Source organism: Protopterus annectens, chromosome 3.part1, assembly GCF_019279795.1.
Source record: "Protopterus annectens isolate FY-2018-M chromosome 3.part1, PAN1.0, whole genome shotgun sequence".
NCBI lineage: Eukaryota > Metazoa > Chordata > Ceratodontiformes > Protopteridae > Protopterus > Protopterus annectens.
This window is the reverse complement of record NC_056732.1, coordinates 1084263403-1084280936: the sequence shown is the minus strand read 5'-3', so window position 1 is coordinate 1084280936 and position 17534 is coordinate 1084263403. Positions and strand designations below refer to the sequence as shown.

At 39.4% G+C, this 17534-nt stretch overlaps 1 protein-coding gene across 1 annotated transcript in view; it reads right to left on the bottom strand.

Annotated features, from left to right (window-relative positions):
- STAU2 (staufen double-stranded RNA binding protein 2) overlaps positions 1-17534 on the bottom strand; it is a 3898627-nt gene that overhangs the window by 1721201 nt on the left and 2159892 nt on the right. The window contains exon 9 of the mRNA XM_044067226.1: positions 16462-16674. Coding sequence (XP_043923161.1) covers positions 16462-16674 — 213 coding nt within the window. The remainder of the gene's footprint in view (positions 1-16461; positions 16675-17534) is intronic.

Here is a 17534-nt window from a genome sequence, read left to right as displayed (position 1 = left end):
TGACATTATTTTGTTGTCATGAAATTACAACAGTTTTCTCTTTGTTTAAAACACCTTTACTAACAATATATTTTCAGCTGTGACATTGGTGCACATACAGTTATAGAAAAGAAAACAAATCACTATTAACATTCTTCATTACCTTTTTGCATTATACATATACATTTTCTTTCTTTAACAATATTCACTTACTACAACATTACATAAATACAATCCACTACATGGAAACCAACCGTAAGTAATGTTTTATAGTTGGTGCTTTGGCGCCAAAAAGTTTTTAAATAAAGCAATGTTACAAGATTGATTTGTTCTGAAAAAGTCTGCATAGGCAGATGAAAGCGCTTAACCAGATTGTTTGTATGAGTTTTAAAAGTGTGTTATTAAAACAATAAATTTTTCATTCGCCCTGTTCAAGTCGTGTTCACTTGCTCAACTATAAAACATTACTTAGACGGTCGGTTTCCGTCTAGTGGATTGTATTTACAGTGTTGCTTCCATTCTTTTTGTACATTATAACATTACATAAATTGCTGAAGTCCTGCCTCCTCTTTATTTTCACTCCTCCTCCTGAACTTTATTCTGTATGTAATGTTCCCATGTTTGCTCCTCCATTTTATGAAGTTCCATCTCCAATTCTTTTATCTCCTTTACAGTATTCATTTAAGCAGATATTAATACATATGGGGAAGGGTAACTGATTTTTAACTGAAAATAAAGCATTTTGCTTTGTAATTTACAGTCTTGGAGTAACAACATAAAACATTTTAAAATGATCACAAGAAAGCAGCCTACAGTACTGTATGGTTGAACAAAAAGCTGTGTCATACATAGTACAATTAACAAAGCCTAAATATGTGATGAACATAACAGAATTAATCCAGATTACAAAAGCTATTCCAGACATTGTAGAATAAATGCATAAAGGAGAACTGTGCCATGAGCAAAATAAATAATACAGTGTGCTGATACTGTTTTGTATCTGGATGAATTAATAAACTTACGAAATAGAAAAACATTATTAACCGAGGAAGCCCATAAGGCAAACAGTCCCATTTCAGTGGTAACCCAGAAACAATGCCAGGTTAAAAAAAGTTATGTACCGACCATAACATTCCATGTTAGTTGTCTTCATCTCAACTTCCTTCTTACTGTTTGGGTTCGGAGCCGATCCTCGGCTCCAACTTGGCCATCTTCTATAGCTCGAGAGCTGTTTACTGGCTCGAGGCTACCCCTTATCCCAGAATGCCCAGCGTCAGCTGCCCAGATCTCGTTTGTGATAGCGCACACTAGACATAAGTAGAGTAACCAGTTACCTAAAAACTGGTTGTCCAATACACCTAAACAAGGAAAGAGTCATAAATTACCAGGCATGTGAAGTAATAAAAGATACTCAGCCAGTGAAAACAAAAGGAACTCCTCTCAATCCTCCAGGAAGGGGGAAGGCGGGGGGGACGCAAGAAGGAAGGCGAGATGAAGACAACTAACATGGAATGTTATGGTAGGTACATAACGTCTTTATGTTAAGTTGTCCATCTCGCCTTCATTCTTGCTGTTTGGGACAGCGTCCCTAGCACCTAAAATCCTGGCTGGCTCATTGGAACAGACTCTTCAGAACAGTAGAACCAAAGGAAGCTCTGCTCTGGGAGACCATATCCACCTTGTAATGAGAGATAAAAGTATGAGGGTTTGCCCAAGTGGCAGCTGCACAGATTGAGTCTATGGGCAACCTAGACTGAAAGGCTACAGAGGTGGCTAATGCTCTAGTAGAATGACCTTTTGGTTTAGCTGGTAGCTCTTTATTTCGTAAATGATAAATAAAGGCAACAGTATCAGATAACCATCTGGATAAGGTCACCTTAAAATCCGGAAGGCCTTGTTTGATGAAAGCATAAGAAAGAAATAACTGGTCTGACTTTCTTAGTTCTATGGAGGTAAAAATGCAATTGTCTGTGCACATCCAATTGGTGGAGCTTGTATTCTGCCTTGTTGCTGTGATTGGGAAAGAAAACTGGGAGATCTATGGATTGATTTAAATTGTTCTCTGAGCAGACTTTAGGAATACTGGATGGACTGGTCCTCAGAGAAACTCTGTCCTTGTGAAACACCAGGTAAGGAGGACGAACACATAGTGCTTGAAGTTCTGAGACACGTCTAGCTGAAGTGATAGCAACCAGAAAAAGTGTCTTCCAAGAAAGAAATTTTAAGGAACATGATGCTGCCGGTTCAAAGGGAGGCAAAATTAAGGAAGCTAAAACTAAACTGAGATCCCAAGGAGGAGGAGGATCTCTAAATGGGGGTCTAAGAAGAGAAGTTCCTCTCATAAAGGCCTTGCAAAGCTTATGAGACATTATGCTAGAATTAAACATACCGATATGAAAATTAGAAATGGCAGCTAGCTGTTCTCTAATGGCAGCGGAAGCTGCACCAGACTGAAAACGTTGTGCTAGAAATTCAAGAATTTCATGGACTGGGGCTGAGAAAGGTTCCAAATTTCTAGATTCTGCTCAGTAAGAAAACCATTTCCATTTACTAGTGTATGTTTTCCTCGTAGTAGTCTTATGTGAGGAAACAATAATATCACAGACTTCTGGGGAGATACTGGAAAGCCTGGCTAAGGTTGGAAGTGGAGTAACCAAGCTGTGAGCTGGAGAGTTTGAAAGGATTGGTGCAACTCACCTGACTGATGAATCAGAGGATCTGGAACCGGGTCCAGAATCCACTGTTGATCCAGAAGGTGGAGGTGCAGGAATGGGAAGCATATCTGTCAAGGCCAATATGGGGCAATGAGGATCATTTTACAACCCAACGATTTTGCTTTCTGTATGAGTCTTGGTATTAGGGGAAAACCGTAAAGTATTCCCTGAGGCCAATCATGGACTAGAGCATCTCTGGGTATATGACCTGGAAGAGGAAGTAGGGAGAAGTAGCTGCTGCATTTGTTGTTGAGAGGAGTGGCAAATAGATCGCAGCAAGGCTGTCCCCATTTGTGGAAGATAAGATCCGCAACTTCCTGATTCAGAGACCACTTGTGAGGCATGAGGATAGCTCTGCTGAGCCTGTCTGTTATGACGTTGGATTTTCCAGGGATGTGCATTGCTATCAGAAAATGTTGGGAGGAAATTGCCCATTGCCAGAGTCTGAGTGCTTCTCGACACAAGGGGTAAGACCTGGTCCAGCCCTGTTTGTTGATGTACCACACCACTGACATGTTGTCCTTTTGGATTGCAATGGTCACGGAAGGAAGAGAGTCTTGAAGGGCTTGCAACGCTAGGAGAACCACTCTCATTTCTAGGACACTGATATGCAGATGGTACTCGCGAGGCTGCCAAGTGCCTTGAACTGTCCTGCCTAGATAATGCCCCCCCCCACCCTATCAGGGAGGCATCCGTGGTCACTGTGGCTATTGGAGGGGGTTGTATGAAAGGTCTGCCCTGAATTACTAGTGGGGAGACCATCCTCGAAGAAAGGTGCCTTTTGCATGTTTCTGTGATCAGGATCATGTGAGACATGGGTAGCTCTTGGAAAGACCACTGCGTGAAAAGAAGCCACTGAAGGATTCTCATGTGGAAATGTGCTAATGGGACAAGAAGAATGGCAGCTGCCATGGAGCCTAGAGCTTGGGGAACATATATGACTTGAATCCTTTTGCTCTGCATTAGAATTATTACTTGTTGATGAATAGTGGAAACTCTTTCCTGTGGTAATCTTGCAAACATTTCTTTTGTGTTTAATTCTGCTCCTATGTACGTGACAGACTGACAGGGTAACAAGGCAGATTTTTCGAAATTTACTGTAATGCCTAGTTGAGTGCATGATGTCATTGTATAATCCCATGCCTCTAAGAGTTGATGCCTGGTGGTGGCCGTCAGGAGCCAGTCATCTAGATAGGGAAACACTTGGAATCCTTGACGCCTCAGGTGAGCCTTGACTACTGCCATACACTTGAACACCCTGGGGGCTGAGGTGAGACCAAAGGGCAGAGTTCTGAACTGGTAATGACTGACCCCTACCCGAAGAAATCGCCTGGAGCATCTGTCCATCTTGATATGGTAGTACGCATCCTGAAGATCTATCGAGCACATCCAATTGTCCTGACCAAGAAAAGGGAAAATGGACTACAGTGTCACCATCCGGAACGTTTCTTTTTGTACAGATTTGTTCAATCTGCTGAGATCCAGTATTGGTCTCCAGTCCCCTGTCTTTTTTGGTACTAAAAAGAATCTTGAGTAAGTTCCAGATCCTAATTGGTCTGCGGGGACTTCTTGAATGGCTCTTTTTTCTAGCAGTCTTGAAACTTTTGTGACTGCTTGATCCCTTAGATTGGGTGGGACATCTGGGATGGACTTTTTTTTTGGGGGGGGGGATTGATGGAAGGGAATTTTGTAACTTCTGGATATAATGGATAGTGCCCATCTGTCTCTTGTTATATTTTGCCAGGCTTTTGGGTACAGTGAAATTCTTCCCCGTCTGCCTCCAGAGGTGAGCAGTTGGGCAACCCTTAAGGGATGCTGGAAGGGATTGGCAAGAAGGTTTCTCTGTCACCCTGGTTTTGCAGTCCCCCTCTGCCATGAGGGCTGCATCTGTTATTGTTGTTTCCCCTCTGCCCCTGGGGAAAAATCACCGCGTGTGTCAGGCATGGGTCCCTGGGATTTTCAGAACCACATCTTTCCGCTCTTCTGACCCTTGGGATAAGGTCTGGAAAGGGTGGAAAAATGGACTCCCACGGCAGAGAGAGTCTTGCCTTCCTGCTCACACCTGGTCAATGTGTCTTTCACCTGAGGCCCAAAGAGAAAGGAAACATCAACGGGAGTATTGGTGAAGGATGCTCGAAAGGGTTCCGCAAACTGACACAGCTGCATCCAAGCATGTCTTCTGAGAGCCACAACTGTCCCTGTGGCTCTGCTTGCTCCATCGGCTGCATAGGAAATCAGCCTCATGGAGGAGTTGACTATGGAATTAAGAGTCGCAAGCTGAGAAGCTAATTTGGCTGGTATTCCCCTCAGCTGTAGGATCTTGAAGGGCATCCCCAAGCTCTTTCAGGAGATCCCTTTGAAGACGTGTAAAATGGCATAGATAGTTCAGGAACCTCATTGAAAAGGTCGCTGAAGCAAACATTCACTTTCCATATCTGTCCATCATCCAAGACTCTTTGTTTGGAGGATGAACAGATGAAGAGGTTTCTGCTAACTCTTTCTTGGTGGCTGCTGCTACCACCATGGCATCAACGGGCACACCTTTGGAGAGGAATTGTTTATCCTGGGGGGCTGTAATAAATTTGTCTGGTCTCCTCAGAATAGGTTCCACAGAATCTGGAGCTGACCAAGCCTTTTGAGCCACTACAGACATGAGTAGATCGAAAGGAAGAGATACAAAGGAGGTGGAAGGTCGGGAACCGACTGCGTCCAGGAATACAGACTCGTCCTCGGTAGGGGCTAGGGAAGTCCAGTCCCCCCTCTGTCTAAGCATTTCAAGGATGTCTGAAAAGGAAACATCTTCAGAGGCAGACCCTTCCGATTCATCCATGTCTGTATCTGAGGTGACAGACTCAGGGGAGTCTATGTGCTTCCTCTTGCACTTCTTCTTCCGAGTGATCAGAGGAGGCTTCGGAAGAAGAGGGATCACCCAATGGGGTGTCCTGCGGCATAGGTTCCCTACGCTTGGGGTCTGGAGGAGGAGTATAGGTTGGCACAGACACCATGGGGGGCGGAGCCGATGGAGCTGGCAGTAGAGCTGTTTCGGGGGACAGCACACTCCGCATGACCTCGAAGGCGTCCCGACCTCTAGGCAAAGAAAGCTCCGGCTCCAAAGACACAGGAGTCCTTCTCCGTGTCAAGAGTGATGGCTCCAAGGCCAATGTTGGAGCCGAGCTCACCTGCGCTGAAGCTCCGAGGGGTGAACAGGGTCGGAGAAGGGTCCGATGCCATTCACCCCCTCGGAGCAGACAAGAGAACCCCGGCGCCCAGATTCCTCGATAGAAGGTACAATTGAGGTAATCTGAGCCGACGTCAGAATCAAAGGAGGGATGATGATCGGCGCCGACAGTTCTACTACCTGCAGATCCATGGTCTCTGGCTCCAAACTAAATGTAGTCGGAGGAGGAACAGAAATAGAAGCGGTTGGAGCTGATACCTGCTGAGGTGGGCTGGACAGTAATTTTGCCAGGGCCTGTGACTTAAGCAACCTACTTACTACTCTCTCCACATCATGATCCAATAATCTAGAGGATGGAGAGGAGTGGGAAGAATGATGGCTACATTCACTCTGTAACAAGGGTGACTGAGGTGCCAAGTGGATGGGCTCCAAGAATGGAGACCTCAGTCTCTTATGGCTCCGAGACAGCTCCGAAATAGCAAATGGAGCCAACGGAGGAGTTGCCTTGTCAGTGCCAGCCGGCACTGACATACTTGGTTGGTCAAGTAAAGGAGTCGGCTCCGAAGGAGGAGCCGACAGCTTGACAGGCTTAGGGGATTTTGCTGGCTTAGTACTTTTAGCCGGAGAATCCTGAGGCTTCAATAATCCCTGAAGGATTAATTTGTTTTTGTGCTCCTGCAGGACCCTTGGACTAAAAGCGTGACATACAGAAGAGGAGTCCTGCAGGTGAACAGTGCCCAAACAATATACACAACTAGTGTGCCCATCTGTCAGAGACATTTTCTGACAGCATGAGTCACACACTTTTTGAAGCCAGATACCTTGGTATCTTTAGACATTTTCCTAACAACAACAAACTAAAGACCCACAATAACAATAAGAAAAAAAAGTTATAATAATTATTACAAATGAAACGGCTAACCTAATAGAGGGGGAGAGAACTCTCTAAGTTAAAACGAGTTCAAGGGAAAAGAGGCCTGCAGAAAGGAGCGACGACCAACAAAGCACACACACACAATATAAGGCGATAAAGGGTATAAGTACTAAATGACTAAGGTTAATAACACTTTTAAAATTAAAATTTTACAATAACAGCAGAAATATGTAATACAAAACAATACTAATCCTGATCCTGTAACGAAGCAACCTCGCAGCTGAAGCGGCAAACGAGATCTGAGTAGCTGACGCTGGGCATTCTGGGATAAGGGGGAGCCTCAAGCCAGTAAACAGCTCTCGAGCTATAGAAGATGGCCGAGTCGGAGCCGAGGATCGGCTCCGAACCCAAACAACAAGAATGAAGGCGAGATGGACAACTTAACATCAGTAGGATTATTACAAATGGGAAAGCTGTGAGCAACAGAATTAAGACAGTCTACAAATGTGATCTTGTATGTAATATAATTAATATACCGTACACTGGAAACTAGAAAGCAAGTTTCTGCACTGTACTTTTGAATACTAAAAATATGGGACAGGAATTTTAGAAAGTGGGAAAATTGTTGAGAGGTTGGTTTAAGCTTCATACTGAAAAATATGCTTTCCAATTAAAATAAGGGATTTTCTTATCAGCTGTACATTAATTTGAAGCTTTGTTCATTGCATAACTGCCTGCTGTAGTGTTTGCTGATTTGCATATTCATTTAAAAGGATATGGCCACCACTTAGAATTACTTTTGTGACTAAGCTTGTGCTAGTATGCAAGTCTTAAAAAATAAAATAAAATAATACAAGAGTTACTATTTAACTTAATTTCACTGTGACATCACCTCAGTTGCCGTAGCATAAAAGAAAAAATGGTATATAATCACTGTATCTTATATACACCTGGTGTACATAATGAAAAGGTTTCCAAATAAGACTGCTTAAAGAAGCAGTAAAACTTCCCAGTTTGTAAACGTTTCCTTGTCAAATGACAACCACTTCAATGTAACTTTCGAAAATGTGGCTGCTTACTTTAACTATGCATACATAGCAGGCCGCAGAACTATAGGTTTACTGAAACCACACACATTCCAATAGCAGCACTTGGTTAGGAATGATAACATTCCAGTATTTTTAAAACAACAAAACTGGAACTGAACAATACTAATGCCTCTTGTTCATTTAATAAGTTAATCATTTCATAAGCTGGTATACATGTATCTTGAGACTGCACCTTCTTGCTCTCTACAGAAACGATATATGTTTTTCTGGCTTCATGAAATATTATCTTTACTCTTTTTTGTAAATTTACTGTAACTTTTGCACATTTAAATTAAAAATATGGCTATTCACTTTCACTGCCCTATATATGAAACAGATATACTACAGAATTTGCCAGAAACCAGTAAGTTGATTACTGTACAACTATATAATCAAACATGTCTTTATGTGTAAGTCACTTTAAACCTGCTAAAACTGACTGCTATGTAGTGTCTCACTACAAATTTTCAAAACTTTTTGACAAAGGGACACCCACATCCCTCTATTACCCATCCTACTCCAAGAAAGAATGGGATTTTGTACGCACTCAAATTTCATAAAGACCTCCCCCCAGGCTGCTGGTGTATGTTTGTCACAGGTAAAACATTTTGGAATGTTACCAAGTGCTTCCTTAGTACTTCCGTGGTGATGCAGCGGTAGCGTTGTTGCTTCACAGCCAGAGGTTCTCCCATTCGATTCTCGGCTTGGATTGGGAGTGCCTTCTGTGTGGAGTCTGCATGTCCTCCCCGCAGTCGAGTGGGCGTTCGAAAGACGTGCATTGAATGGGCGTGCCTTTGTTGAAGGTTGGGCGTCGGGTTGGCAACTCGACACCATAAAAAACAACTGCCAATCATTAGCGGACCAGAGTTCTGCTGTGGCAACCCCTAACCGGGAAAAGCCGAAAGACAAACAACAACAACCAAGTGCTTCCTTAGCTGTGTCTGCACTGCAGTTCATTTGCTTAATGGCAAGTTCTGTGATGGTATGTGTGGCTACCCTTACAAAGTCTAACAAAATGTTCTTTATGCTTTATACAATACCTAACATTATTCTAACTAGCACAAATATCACCTGAACGATAGTTACTAATCACTAATTTCTGTCTACAGATCTCTCACTATATACATGATGCCACTTCTCGATCAATTACAATAACAAACAGACTTGCACCTTTTACACACTGTATATTTCATTATATCAATGTGTACTTTATCAGTACTTTTTCCATGTTTCTACACAATGTCATATACCAAGTGACTAAAGCTCATTTATTGGAGGGATTTCTTGTATTTATTAATTTAATAATATGCCGCTGTGGTACGGCAGTAATGTTGTTACCTCACAGCAAGAGGTTCTCCTGTTCGATTCTCGGCGTGGCGTGGGAGTGCCTTCTGTGTGGAGTCTGCATGTCCTCCCTGCGGTTGGGTAGCATTCGAAAGACATGCGTGCGTAAATGGGCATGCCTTCATTGAAGGTTGGGTGTCGAGCTGGCACCTCGGCGTTTGGTAAAAATCTACTGCCAATCATTAGCGGACCAGAGTTCCACTGTGGCGACCCCTTACCAGGAAAAAGCCAAAAGACAAACAAACAACACTGCATACATATTTTTCTGTTTTTGTACAAGATGCCACATAACACATTAGTAACAATTTCCTTCCTGACTGAACATATACTGTATATAATGAATGAATGTATATTCTGTAACAATAATGGAATGATTTTCAGATGTTTGCAAATAATGCTTCATGCCTGTAATCTTGTTGAAAATAATATTTTTTTTTGTTTGTTTCTTTTTTTAATTTCTCCAAATCTTTTGGGTTTCTAATACCATAATGGGAATGGACCCCATTCCTAAGTTAATGTATGATTTAAGTTTGTGAAACTAGTATTGTTTCACTCTTTGATGTCAGCCAGTACTGATCTTCGCAGCACCTGCAATGTGCCCAGTAATGACTCCTCCTGCAATTCATATGGAGTTAACGTGTATTGCTAGCATATCTAAATAAGATTGTAGACTCTTCTTTATGAGACCTGTTAATCCAACTACTATTAGAACTGTCTGGGTAGCTTTCTTTCACATTGCTCTCGTTTCTGCCTGCAAATCCTGATATTTTATGACTTTGTGTCTCTCTGTATGCAAGACACTGTAGTCACTGGGTGTGACGATTTTAATGATCAATGCTACGTTAGTCTTCTTTTCTTGAACCACTATATCTGGTTTTCTAGCATCTATATTTTGAACTGTTGGTAATGGATGATTCCATGCAATGTAGACTTCTTCATTTTCTATGATGCTTTGTGGTTCATGTTTCCAGTTTTTTTCAGCCATTGCAATACCATAATGTTTGCACAATCCCCAATTCAACAGTCTTGCCATATTATTATGCCTTTCAGTATACAGTCCTTCTACCATTAGTATGTCGCAACCGGCAATGAGGTGTGCAACTGTTTCCAATTCGGTTTTATAAAACCTATATTTGTCTGGTTCCCCACATGTTCAATGGATTTTGTAAACCAATGTGTACGCAGCCCACTATCTTGGGCCACCAATAATAACCTTTCATCTCTTGGTTTGAATTTGTCTCTTCTTAACCATTCCTGCTCTCTTTCCTGATCAACATGAGGTTCTTCCAGAAGTTTTATATACTTGCAAGTATATTTATGCATTTTCCACATTTCTTGCCTTCTCATCTGATCCTTCATCTTATATTCTTTCTTTTGTTTTTTGGCACATTCAGCTGCTGCCTGATTTTTACCTACTTCTGGTTTAATTTCCATTCCTGCTTGATGCCGATAAGCTTCTGCTACTAGATTAAGCAGAGAAGTCATCTTAGATTTATTATCATGTTTCAAAGCTTTCGCTACGTTTGGGTCTTGTGAAGTCAGCAGATATCTGTAGCTCACCACAATTGCAGATCTATACATAGAATCAATTTCAAGGAGTCCCAAACCTCCTTCAGAACAGGGAATATATAACCTTGGTATACAATGATTTTTATAAATCATTTGGTGAGCATGAAGCATCCTTGTTTTCCTATCTAATCTATCCAACATGTTTTGGGGCCAGTCAATCACTCCAAAACTGTAAGTTAGGATGGAAGAGCAAATTGGTTTATAGCTTGGATTTTGTTCCTAGATGCCAGTGCTGTTTTCAGGATTAATTAAAGTCTTCTGAAGTATTCCTTACTATGTTTTACTCGCGTTTGTTCATATTTTATTGTTGACCCTTCATCAATTCCCAAATATTTATGCACTCCTTCTTGCTTGGTTCTTTTATATCACATTCTTGTCCCAAACTGATGTTTTCCTGGTGTTGCAGTTTTCCTGCTTTAAAGGTTGCTTTTGCACATTTATCAAGACCAAATGACATTCGGCGATATTGTACTTGAGGGCCTCACCAAATGTGCAGTGGCAAGCCCCGCCCAAAACCCACCACGTGCTGTTTCGTAATCGGGCAAGACATGTGTATTTGTTAAATAAGACATATTTCAGAAACTTTGTCTTGTTCATGCATCTGGCTGTCTGCAAAGTATATTTTCTTTTAAATTAAACAGTAAACGACATGATCACTTTTAGCTAATGATTTAATTAGGAGATATATCATTTATTTTGAAAGAAAAAATGTAAGCTCACTTCTTATTCTTGTCCTGACCTAGGGTTACCACCAGTTTTCCTTTAGGCTGGGCAGTCCCTTATTTAGGCATGTGTGTCCTTGTCAGGGAGGGGGTATATGAAAATGGCAAGTGTCCTTTTTTGTGCAAGTTCCCTTTATTAGTTGACTAAAGCTATTATTTTTGTATTTGAATCGCTTACTAACCAACTAAAATTCTAAAAAAGTGTGCTTTTATTTTAGCAAAAAAGCTACTTTGTATCTGAAACACTTCAAAATGTAACAAGCAACTAAAATTCAAGAGTGTGCTTTTATTTTTAGCAAAAAAATAGTCCATTCGTTTGTTTTGTTTGAATGCCATGTCAATCATGGCTCATTACATATGCAGACCTGGTCGTCAATCATTCGCGAGCCCACTTCTGCGCGAAATGCAAGGTGAGGCCTTCAAGTACAACATCGCCTGACATTCTTATATCATCTGAAAAAGTTTTGACAACTTGCAGTTGTACTTTCAGTTCCTCATCTGATGAGCTATACAGTTTTAAATCATTGACAAAGAGAAGACGAGAAGTCTTTACACTTTGTTGTTTTTTTAAGAGCTAGATTACAGCCATGGCCTAATCTGTTAAGTAGACAGCTTAATGGGTTAAGGACAAGGCAGAACAGCAGCGGTGACAAAGATTCACCCTGGAATATCTCCCTTTGAATTTTTATCCCTCGGACAATAACTTGTCCTTTATCATGGCTTAATTGCAAAGTGGTCTGCCACTGTTTCATGGTCACTGTAATGTAGTTGATTAGTGTAGGGTGTATCTTATACATTTTTAAGCACTCTTTTATCCATGAATGTGGGATACTAAGAAATGCTTTTTTGTAGTCAAGCCATGCCATACTTAGATTTTTCCCCTTTTTACAGTTCTCCACTATGACTTTATTTAACAATAAATGGTCCTTTGTTCCACATGACTTTTCTTTTATTGCGCTTTTGTTCTACTGCCATAATTGAGTTTTCTTCTAAATGACTATAAACTCTGTTGGCATCAAGTCACATGTACAGTTTGTGGTCAGAAGGCAAGTTATTGATCTATAACTTTTGGGGTAGCTTGCAGGTTCACTCTTAAGTAGGAGCATTGTTTTTCCTGTTGTTAACCAGGTTGGTGTCTGTTTGGGGTGTGCATATAAATAGTTCTTACTCATGGGTAAATATTTGTGCAAAGATGTTAATACTTTCAGCCAAAAGTTAGATACTGCATCTGGGTCTGAGGTTTTCCAATTAGAGGCTTTTCTTAACTTTGTTTCAATCTCTCTGGCTGTTACTTCATCCCATTTCATAGCCTGTACCTTTACACCTCTTATTCTTTCTTTAACTTCTTCTATCCATTTAGCATTGTTGTTATGTTCCACAAGATCTTCACAGATACTTCTCCAAAATGTATCTATTTCTTTTTTTTTTGGTGGTCTTTCAACTCTTTTTACCTTATTTCTCAATTCTCTATAAAACATTTTGGGTCATCAATAAATTGCTTATTTTGTAGTTTTCCTTTATATTTATCTTTGTATCTTCTAAGTGTTTCTGCCTGTGCTGAAATTTTCAGTTTATTTGCAATAGTGCATGATAGAGCCTGGTCTTTTCTAATACTGTGCATTGCTTTTATCACATCTATCTTTCTTAGTATTTATGTTGATCTATTCCCTCTTCTGTAATCTTCTAACAGTGACACTTCTTGTCTTAACTGCTTTATACTTTTCTCTATTCGATATTTCCATGATAGTATTCAATTTCTCCCCTTCCTTTCCCTAACTACCCTGTGTTCTTGTGGTAGAACTTTATCAGTTATTAATTTAACTGCACAGTAATATATCCTATTTACTTCTGTTATATCGCATGGATCTCTATGAACAGTCCTAATTACTGTGTTCATTTGTTTTATCAGACTTCGGACTTTTGGGGTTTTATTAACCTTCTGCGGTTTATTTCTTTCATTGATCTTGATATATATCTACGTCTATTAAATCAAGCAACTCTTCTTTTAGCTCATTTTCTTCCAAAATGAAGGCACATCCCTTGTTTTCCAATTCCTGCAGGCATTCTACAGAAGATACTATAGCATCTTCCTGTGGCACAGTCTCTTTAACTTCATCCCGTGCCATCTGCTGCTCTATCATATGGGAACTCACTGGCCTATCACTGCTCAACATTGACTGCATCAGAGTTTCCGCAGTTTCCCATTCCTTCCCTTGCTGTCTAGCTTCAAGTGAATGTTTATACTGGTTTCCTGTGGAAGGTTCAAAATTGTCTTCATATCGCACCTGACCAATTGCTTCCTGTTCCGCTGGTTTCCCCTTAATTTGGATATGCATTATTCTATCCTGTTGTGGTGCGTTCTGAACTATATTTTTTTACACTGAATCCTTCACTTTGCAGGTACCCCATAACTTCTGTATCTATTTCTTTAACTTCTCCATTACTAATCTCCTTTTCTAATTTTCCTCTTTGTCTTCTTATTTTTATACTGTAAAGTTTTCCATGTCTGGATTCCTTTGCCTGTATTTCTCTTAAAATATCTTTGGGGCTGCCTTGTTTACATTGATTAATTTGGCTTTCGCCTTTGCATAAATATTGCACCATATCAAATTTCTCTTTCTTTTCCATGTCCTTATTTATTTTTTATGCTTTTCAAATCTTTCTTGGTTTTATTGTTTACATTTTTGCATTTCCTCAGATGCTTCTTTTTCCAAGCAGATCAAGGTTTCTTGATCTATATACTTTCACTGTTTCTCACAAATCTGTTGAACTACTTAACACAAATTTTCATTTGAAGCTTCTGACAGTTTTTCTTGCGGAAGTATTTTTCTTTCCTCTAATTTCTCTCTTAATCCTTTTGTATATCTTGTGCCTGGAAATTCTGGGCTTTTCGCATAATAGTAACAATACATAATTTCTTTCTTATCCTCAATAGAGTGTTAGCATAATGGTTTATATGTTTTATGCTTTATTATATATAATTTGAAGTTTCAGTTTTCATTTAATAGCATGTATTCATTATTCAAGTACAGTAAATTACTACTTAATATTTCCTATATATCCATACAACGTTGCACAGTGTACATATCACTGATAACATTTACATTGATGTTGCCTGTTGTTTTACACTGGAAAACTGGTGTTAGGTCTGGCCATTTCTGTTCAACACAGCTACAGTTATTTGTACCGTGCATTTTTTTTTCTGTGCTAATGGCACACACAGGTTCACCGAGCCAATTTTATTTAGATATTTATCGCAAGGAAAATGTACCTACCTGTCTAACTATCTATATATCCAAAAAGGGAGGCTGACGGTGAAACTGTACAAAATGTAACAAAATAACCAAGAAATATGCAGTACAGGGAGGGTTGAGGATCATGACTCCAACAAAAGAATCAGCAATAAATGGGAACTTGTAACAGTGATGTAAGGCTGGTGAATAACAACGTGCAAGGCAGGATAACAATAAAACTGCACTTTAATAACACTTAGGTAACAAGCAACAACATTAAGAGTGGAGCACTTTCATTCAAACAAAATGAAAATGGACTTCATCAGAACTAACCAAGCAAACAAAATTAGATGCTACTCATTTTCCAGGTATCAATGATTATATTTCTACACAACCAGTGTTAAAATTAAGAGCTGCTAAACTACAGGACCTTTTTTGACTGCGACCTTTACACAAGTTTGTTAAGGTTGTGGTAATTCTTTCATTGTATACACACATTTTTCGTACACATAATTTTCATTTTCACAAACACACACACATATACATATATACACACACAAAATTGTTTTACATATATATATATATATATATATATATATATATATATACACACACACACACAATTGTTTTACATTTTCATATATATATATATATATATATATATATATATATATATATATATATATATATTGGTCACTCATAGGAAGCATTTTAAATAACTCTTTTAATAGGACATAGTTCACTGCAACTTGTACATTTTATGCGGTATGTCTCTTTAAGACAGTTATTTAGATTATATGTGTGGAGTATTTAAACCCACTCAGTGTACTAATTGGTTAGTTCTGATGAAGTCCAATTTTATCTTGTTTGGACAAAAGCGCTCAACTATTACTGTTGTTGCTCATCATCAAAGTATTACTAAAGTGTATTCTTATTGTTATCCTGCCTTGTGTGGTGTTATTCACCAGTCTTACATTACTGCTGCAAGTTCCCATTAATTGCAGATTTCTTTTGTTGGAGCCATGATCCTCAACACTCCCGTACTGCATGTTTCTTGGTTATCTACTATCTATCTCTGTGTGTGCATGTGTGTATGCATATAACTATAGGTGTCATTCACTCTGTCGAATGATCAGTATGTCAACAGACTGAATACTTAGGAAATCTGATCAAGTCTTCCATTCGTGAAAATGGCAGATATCAAAAGTCAAAAGAGTGACAGTTTACGGGTAAGGTAAATGTAGGTTTGTTTATTTATTTATTTGTTTGAATTTGTTTTCTGGACTACAGCATGATCTCCATGGACCATTTTCAAATTCCTCAGGAAACAGCTCGTTAACATTACTTTAATATTTTAAGACAAATTTTTAACTTTCAGGTACTAAAGCTGAAATTTTTTTATAAATACTGAAATGTTTGGCACTGTGGGCAGGTGCATTTGTAGGTTAGGGTTACAGTGATGCCTAACTTATGGGGACAGATTAGTGTTGTGCAGGTATGTGGCCAAGACTGCTTGCAATGAATGTCTAAAGCTCTCCTCCAAGAATATGAACATAATTCTTCTTCAGTTCCATTTGATTTATGACTTAAGCACTAACTAGAATCCCCTCTTCCGATCCACGGCTTTAACTGGTGATTTGTTTAACTATGCAAAGTAAACTATAACACTCTTCAGTTACACCAAAAATTTCTATTGCAGGACTGCTTTCAGTTTCTACAAAATATATACACGATGCAATAAATACCGGATAAGATCTTACCTTAAGAATAGTTTTAGGTCGTTTTTTAAAGAGCAGTTTTGGCTTTTCAATCACAGGCAGAGGAGGAAGTTTCTTTAGTTCTTGAAGCACAGCAATGGCTGCCCGCTTTTTGGAAAGTTTCTTACTATTTCCTTCCCCTTCTGCAATGAACTCTCCAACCGTTACACGCGTAACAAAACTCTTCATATGAGGAGGCCCACTTTCTTTAATTACCTGCCATGAAATTACAAAAACAATGTATAAAACTGTACAACAGTATTATCTCATTTATTTTGCCAGAATACTAAGCTGTGGTAAATCAGATCTGTATTAGTACTGCTAGCATGTAGTTAATGCTCGAAACAAAGAACTACTTAATTCACAGTATTCAAATGTGACTATTAAAATAAAATCAAATATCTGCTAAGCAATCTAAAGACAGTTAAGCAGTTAAATACTCTCAGTTAAAAGTACATAATCTATTTTACACATAAATGATTAAGAAAGGCAATTACAAATGGCAAGTGTGTGTGTGTGTGTGTGTGTGTGTGTGTGTGTGTGTGTGTGTGTGTATGTATATATATATATATATATATATATATATATATATATATATATATGTGTATGGGTCTATGTCACTTGACCTAAAACTCATTTGCCTGATACCCATTCAACCGACACCCAACTGCCCTAAATTTCATTTGACCTAAAACTCATCTGACTGACTCCTATTTCACCGACATGTAAGACATAGAATTGTTGTGGGTTTTCCTTCACCTGTGACTTGTTTGTGATAAAAAGAATTACTGTAACTTACAGTGCTGACTGTTCGAATTCTGACAGTCATGTAGAAAGTACTGTTGTAGTGTTTCTAAATGTGGGTTTTTTTATTTACATTTTTATGGAAGTATCTAAAGTAATTTGGTGAATGTTTTGTGTGTTCCCAGGAGTAGTGGCAGCGTGTAAAGTACTGTAAGGCAAGTTAAAGGTGTATGCCCTTTTCCTCACAGTAGTGCGATCCTGGAGTTAGTATATATAATTGGGGGGGTTTAGGGGGCTTTGGGGGTGTGGGCAGTATAGCCCACCACCTAGTT